Here is a 7,667-nt window from a genome sequence, read left to right as displayed (position 1 = left end):
TAACAAGTAGATTTATAATTTATCTCAGAAAGATACAGTTGATATAGTTACAGATTATTACAGAATTATGGTAAAATAGTTAGTTGTATATAGAAATGTATTATATAGTATCAGACCCTGATGGATCAGATAGCAGAACACGATACCGTAGCTATAGATATATAGATATTTAGTTCAGAGTGCAACCACCTAACTCAGATAGTAAGTGGTATGAGGTCGATTGTGCCTAATTGTGGATAGACTCCCCATCATATATGGGTTGAGGAGGGCTGATTTGACTGAGGAGTAGAGTGATTTACCCTAATAGGCCAGTCAGGATAGATTCGGCATTTAGGTCGCACAACCTTGTCATGAGGGGTTAAATCATGGCATACAACCATCTAGGGAAATATTCTTAGATATTATAGTATTATCAGATTTTCCAAAATAGTAGTATTATTAAGAAAAGTAATCTCATACAGTTTGACATGTTAAATTATGTAGTTAAAGGTTTTATAATATGTTATGTAATATTAGCATTTTCAGTTTTAGTTATTTGTACTACTCTTAACTTAGATTAATTTTTACAGATCCACATTTCAGTAGCCGCACACTAGTGATAGCATGTTTCGTCTTACTGAGCTTTAACTCATTCTAGTGTTGAATTATTTTTCAGGTGAAATAGTTGGGCGAACGGAGCAGGCTCGCAAATAGAGGAGCTGTTAGTCCGTCCTTTTGAGGGTGAGTGTTTTTGGGGTACAAATTTTGTTAGCCCGGGTATTAGTAAGAGTAGTTCTTGAGAGTATAGTGAAATATGTAATATTTGTGGAATATTTAGACACTCTGATATTGTATATATATAAGGTTGTGTTTCATGTTATTTGTTTTCCGTTGTGTAGGGAATTATTTAAATTTAAATAGTAGAGAATTTATTTCTATAAGGAGGTTGTTACAAGGCGCATCGTACCTTATATACTGTACATCCGGGCAACACAAAAATGTATCGAGATTTGCGCGAATCATTTTGGTGGGGTGACATGAAAAGGGAGATTACTCGATTTGTGGAGTAATGTCTGACGTGTCAGCAGGTAAAGGCTGAACATCAGAGGTCGACAGGGCCGTTGCAGTCATTGTGTATCCCAGCTAATAGGGGATAATAAGATGCGTTATACTTAATTAGTTGAAACCGCTATACATAGAAAATTTGATTTTAAATTTGAGTTATGTTAATAGATTTATAAAAAACGAGAAGAAAAAAAATTTAACATTTTTTCACTCTTTTATAAATTACTTATATTTTACTTAAGTTCCTTAAAGTAGACTATGTGTACAATCTAGCATAGAGCTTTTTTTCTCATGTTTTGATCTTTTTTGGGGCTCCCTCGAAAGTCCATTGGGCTTTTATTTTTGTTTTTAATTCTTATAAAGCCAATTTAATTTACGCGATTATCACATTACGTACTGCTGCATTTGAGAGCATTATTTTTAGACTTTAAATTTATATTTGAGTGGATTTGGACATATTTCAATACAACTTTACATTACATCGTATCCAAAATCAATACAATTCAAATCAAAATTCAAGTTCTCTCCGATTTTTAAAATCCGTACAACAAGCGCGCATGAATAATGAGATTCAAAACACAACACGCTAGACTCAATGCGCGTTAACAATACTCATATATATTGATTTGACAAGTAATATTATTTTTTATAAAAGTTAAAATTTTTTATTCTAAATATATGACTATAAATTGATCCAAATATATTAATTAATCATTGGTATCATCAAATGTACCCCTTTCTTTTTATTTTTCACCTTGTTTTTTTAAAAAAAGAACAAAGTCATCATCAAATTTATTTTTTAACATGGTAAGTTAAAAGGTGGAGGGCTAGAGGCTAGCGCCTAGCGGGGAGGAGAGACGGTCAACCCCATACTCAATGAGAAGTTAGAAGGGGTGGCCTAAGACGCGGAAGATCCTACAAAGTTCAAATAATTACTAAGCCAGTTGGGCATCCACTGCGCTTAAACATTAATTCTTTTTTAGCATATGCTAAAATTTAATAAAGCATGCAACAGGTGTCTTAAATATTCTCGCGGTACTCTCACAAAATCAACATCTAGAACACAAGCTTTAATAAATTTGTAACATTTTTCAAATTCCACAATTTGCCCCGTCAACATATAGTTTAAAAAAAAAGTACACCTACAAGCTAGATGGTTAAGCTTCTTTTCAATAGACTGTACGTATACTATTTTTTACATTGTGGGAAGACAAGAACTTAACTATTGCCTACTTAAATAGTAGGTTTGAAGTCAAGTTGGATCACCGATCAATAAATTACACATAATTCTCATTAAATAAAAATTTTATTATTTTTATCTAAAAAATTTAAAAGAGTATAAATTATATGTTTGATTGTCAAAGATAAAAATATTCATACATAGAGGCGTACAGGTCAGGTTCGGACGGATTATAAATGGGTCGGGGTTAAGCGAGTTCGGGTTTAGATTGACCCATTTATTAATGGATGACTATTATGTAAATTCAAATCCTCTAGTTTGATAAATAGGTCATAAACGAGTCACCTATTTAAAAAATATAAATTATTTATTTTAAAATATTTAAACATTTTATATAAAATGATATATATATATATATATATATATATTAAAAAAATACTCCTTTATTTTATTTTTAAACGAGTCATAAACGACTGAACTCACATAACCCGTTTATTAAGTGAGCCTGATCCAAATTGATCCGTTTATAAACCGGTCAGTTTGTATTAAATTCAAATCTAATTTAAATGGACTGATCACAGATCACTCGTTAAGTTTCGATCCATTTTGCCACCCCTATTCATATATCAAATGATGGGTTGATAGTTAAATTGAGGACCAATTTATGTGAATTGGGCCAATTGAATTTCAACTTTGTTGACCAACTAATTTATTGACCAATTTAATTTCAAGAACATAAGTAAAATAACTCCATTTTTGCATCTTTCCTACATTTAAAAAAGATATAATATCACAGTTTTAAATTAGTACAAACTAGGGTATGCTAAAATTACTATGTAAATACTTGGACTACGGAGGTACGAATCACTTGACCCCTCATACCACAACAATTGAAACAAGAAGGAATCATTAAAGGTGGTGTTACTTTTTTTAAAAAAATAATTTTAATAACTATTTTTACTTTTAATTTTTTTAAAAAATGCTAGTCTTTTTTATTTTTTAAAGAAAATTCTCTTTAATATTTCCAATGGTCCTCGAATAGCCAATATTGTGTTTGGTATTAGTATTAAAAATTATGAAAATATAAATGAAAGGTGAAAATTGAAAAATAAGAACAGAAACTAAAGAATAAAGAGGTGGCATCAACTTTATAAACTTGTTCTGTAATTATATATATATATGTAAGTCGATATTAAGTGCATATAAATATTTTTCAATCATCTTTCTTAAAGCAGAGTCACTTTAAAAGTATTTATAATTGTAATATTTTCAAATTATAAATGCCTAAATAATTCAATATTTTTTTTTAATTTGAAATTAAAAAATCTTCATAATTTCTTATCATCACTTAATTTTATATATAAATTCAGAAAAAGAAAGGGAGTAGGGCGATGGGGAGCATTTAGGGGGGACCAAAAGCGAGCTTTCCGTTGAAGTAAGAATCTGGGCTTTCATCAAAAGTGAATGAATTGTCCATCACCTTGCTTGTCTTGTCATGCTCTCATCCTTTTATTGTCCTAATTATCTTATTAATCAAAATTAACTTTAATTATTTTAATTAGTTACTGTTGAAATACTTTGATTCAATTCTTTTTATTATTTTTTAAAAAATCGTGCCAAGATTTTTAACATTGAGTGACTAAAGATTTGTTAAAAATTTGTTTTTGGAATGCAAAATCATCCAATTCAATTACTTTTTCTCCCAAAAGCTTTAGTCCAAAGATACCCAATTGTTTGATTTAAATTTTTTGGTTGCAACATATTAGTCTCTAGGGTTGCAAACGACCCAATCAATCTTTGCCATAATCAAGTTTATTTATTAAATCTTTAATTGAACATGAACTTGCACAAACTTAAATTAAACTTGAATATACTTACTTAAATTTGCTCAGGAATGAATTGATTTGAGCCTTATGGTGTAAGATGAGATATATGATACTTTTAGGGTTTTGTTAGGGAGAAAATGGCAAAAAACCTTTACGTACTATTACTACTTTAGATTCTGTTGCCTTTGCCAAGCTAGCTAATTTACTTTTCGTCTTGTCCCTAGTACAAAATTTAGGTTATGATTTGAGTTAAACAAGTCTATTTACAAAAAGTACATGCTTTTAGATTAAATAGCTCAATTATGACCTATCAAACATGATTCGATGCTACTAAATGAGTTTGCCTGATCAAACCTAATTAAATGAACCCAACCAAGCTTAAAACTAAGCCACTCATAAGTTAAAATCAGTCGGATTTGTTCATGTTCATATTTGTCTTGTTTATTAAATGGGTCTCAAAATTAAGCTTGAAAATCATTTATTTATATAATAAAAAAGCCTGAGCTAGTTGTTATCAAGCTCCCAAGACACCACTTTATTTGCAATCCTGTTTGTCTGTGATGTGATCACACATAAAAAAAGGTTAGGAGTTTTCATAAATTAATTATTTAAGATGATGGCTCAGAATTTAAATAATTATATGATTTGATTGAAAAACGAAAAGCAATAAATGTGAACACAAGCAAAGAAAGAAAAAAAGAGAAAAATGGTAAAGTTTGTTTATGAATTAATGCTCAAGATTCTTCTCTCAAACACTGGTACATATTGTTGGTACATAATACTCTTTTATGTATGAAGATTAGTTAATAGTAACATGAGATTGTAATGTTATTTTAATTATATATCATAAATTAAAGCATTTTTTTTGTCTTAACCAATGAAAGCTTATGACAACTTATTCATAAACTCCATAGAAACCTCTATAACAAACTTTAGTACCCTTAAATCCTTCCTTTTATCTCTATTCGAAAACCCTCCTCCCTTAAAAAATTTGTAGAAAATATTAAATTTTGATCCGTTTAAATGATGGTTTAAGATCGAATTAGCTATAGAACCGTTTAGATCAAAGAATTACAGTGATAAAATATGATTACCAAGTGTTTAGTCATAATCTTATGCTAAAAGTGTTATTGCTTCTATAGTCCTTTATTGACTTTGCGTGATTGAGATTGTTTTTTTTTTTTTTTTTCAAAATAAATATAAAGTACTTCTTAAAAAAGAACCATGAATGATATATAATTTTGAATCCAATCCAATTATTAAGAAGAGAATCATCCATAGATAATTAAAAGCACACGCGCAATACACCACATGAAAAACAAAAACAAAAGCAAAAACAAAATAAGAAAAAGAAAAACACAAGAACATTGAAAGCAACACACTGGAATGAAACAATTTGGTCATAAGTTAGAATGGAACATGCACAAGAAATAGCCCAACAACGATAAAATTAGGTCACCAATAGTTGTTTATATTTTCTAACTCAAAGCTTTGAACTAGCTTAAGCAGACTCGGTACATCTGACAGCAATAGCATCCCCAGTTCCCCGTCTTCTCTTCATCGCTTTCTTCCTTTGGAGAATCCCGACTAGCTAGGGAATTGGGGAGCAAAAACCCATAAATCAAATTAAATTATAAATGAAATTCACAATCCCACTCCTGCATTTCTGATATCCCCCTCCCCCTTTGATTTATTGGAAACATCTTACATTTCAGTATACATAATTTAACGACAGCTACTATTGATCACTAATTTAAACTAGCTTGTAGTTTTAATCCTCGGAGATGGATCCGTTGATCATGTCCAGAGAGGTTCCCAGGCAGAGCCCAGACTGGAGTCGTCGAAGAAGAAGTTGCCGACGGTGGTCGTAGTAGTGTCGGCGTTGTTGATGCAGGAGACGATGGGATCCTGTGTTGGAGATTGGGCGGATTCGTCCTGTGCCATTTCCATGATTAACGAGAAGAGATTTGCCTGCTGGAGTTGCATGTTGACAAGCTCGGCCTGGGCTTTGGCCAGCTGCGCTTGCAAATCGCTCACCTGTTTCTGCAGCTGGCAAATTGCCCCTGCGCATCCGTAAACAGGGTCTCTGATTCTTGCGTTTGCTTCGTACACCATGCTGCTTACTGCGTCTGCTCTCTGTGAATCCGGGAGTTCCTGAAATTTCATCAATTTTGGTGTTTGATTAGTTCATTGATCATATTTATTAATGTGGTTCTGTTAATTGTTTATTAATTAATGAATTAATTAATCGCAGATACTATAGTTAAGTGAACAGTTATGTATCTAATTTGGTATATACCCATGTATGCAGAATATAGAGAGGGGGTTTTGAGAGGAAGTGGCCATTGAACCCTAGTATATACCCATTAAAGAAAAGGATTGGGAGGAAGTGGCCCTTAAACCCTAGTATATACCCATTAAAAAAAAGGATTGGGAGGAAGTTACCCTTAAAGCCCCTCCCAAGTTTCCAACTAATCGACAATGCCTTAAAAACAGAGCCATGGGGTTTATGGAATGACCTCCTCCAATGGCCGATGGGCCGTATCTAAGAGATGGCGCCCAGTTCTCAAAAACAGGGGCTATTCGGGCATTGTACAAACGTTAATTTTTCTAATTTTTTTTTTCAAAAAGGGCGGGTAGAGAGTGCTTTTGGAAGGAGAATTGGAAAATGCCCATTTAAATATTGCAAAGGAACTGTTAAAATTTTGAAAATTTAGTTGAATCTGGATCCCGCTGCACATGGAATGCGCTCCAAAAGTAAAACCCAGAAAAAGAAAAGGACCTGCTTCTTCCTTGGATTCTCTTCAAAAACCCAAATCGTGTTCACACAGATAGAGCCAATCAGGTAGGGAGGAGAGAAAAAATATAGAAGAAAAAATGAAATACCTGCAATAGCTTGATGATGTTGCTGGCTCCGAACACCCTGTGCGCGGTCGTGAACTTGAGGGGCTCCGTCGGGGGAAAGTACGGCGCCAGAATGCATTTCTCGGCACACCGGCGGCGGAGGATCTTGCAGGCGGCGCAGGGGCTGAGCACAACGGCGGGAGGAGGGGACGGAGGAGGGAGATGGTCGGAGGGAGAGGAATGGTGAGAAGAAGGGGGAGAAGCAGAGGAAGATGAAGAAGAGGAAGAAAAAGGATGGGGAAGTGTAATTGCAGGTAGAGAGGTCATTGATCCCTCGCTATATTCCATGTTTTATGTTCTTAATTTCAAGAATCAAGGGAGAAAAACAGAGAAAGTAGGAGAATTAAAGTAGCAGAGGCAAGGAAGGTTTTAGTTGGCACAAAAGCAGAGACAGGAATATATATAGAAATAGAGGGTGGGAGAGGGAGAGGGAGAGGGAGAGGGAGAGAGTGCGTGTGGATTGAGTTAGCATTACGCTACCTCAGGACGACGTCACTTCGTCTGATCTGAAGCCTGCGGCATCCGAAACTTTACTCCTCGTGTGCACGCACTGCGCCCATTTTTATTATTATTTTATCAATATTAAATAGTATTATTGTAATTATTTAAAATTTTAAAATAAAAATAATTATACATCCATGAGCACATGAAGCCTGAAGGGACATAATTTTTCGTGTAAAGCAAAGTTTATGACTAGGATAATTCAACCCAGC

General features: G+C 33.4%; 1 protein-coding gene across 1 annotated transcript; it reads right to left on the bottom strand.

Annotated features, from left to right (window-relative positions):
• Positions 1–5,500: 5,500 nt before the first annotated feature.
• On the bottom strand, positions 5,501–7,457 carry LOC131167107 (LOB domain-containing protein 1-like). The gene is made up of 2 exons (XM_058125920.1): positions 6,937–7,457; positions 5,501–6,204 (listed from the first exon to the last, which is right to left on the bottom strand). The coding sequence occupies exons 1-2, from the start codon at positions 7,240–7,242 to the stop codon at positions 5,848–5,850; spliced, it is 663 nt and encodes a 220-aa protein (XP_057981903.1). The 5' UTR covers positions 7,243–7,457; the 3' UTR covers positions 5,501–5,847.
• Positions 7,458–7,667: the final 210 nt, after the last annotated feature.

The sequence above is a fragment of the Malania oleifera genome, chromosome 10 (genome assembly GCF_029873635.1).
Source record: "Malania oleifera isolate guangnan ecotype guangnan chromosome 10, ASM2987363v1, whole genome shotgun sequence".
Taxonomy (NCBI): domain Eukaryota; kingdom Viridiplantae; phylum Streptophyta; class Magnoliopsida; order Santalales; family Ximeniaceae; genus Malania; species Malania oleifera.
The sequence above is the reverse complement of the archived record's forward strand: the minus strand, read 5'-3'. Positions and strand labels throughout refer to the sequence as shown.

Bases quoted from the DNA above. Each gene is read 5' to 3' on its own strand.
- LOC131167107 (XM_058125920.1), bottom strand. From the start codon at position 7,242: ATGGAATATAGCGAGGGATCAATGACCTCTCTACCTGCAATTACACTT. The intron at 6,205-6,936 runs GTATTTCATTTT...ATGAAATTTCAG, and splicing joins ACATCATCAAGCTATTGCAG to GAACTCCCGGATTCACAGAG.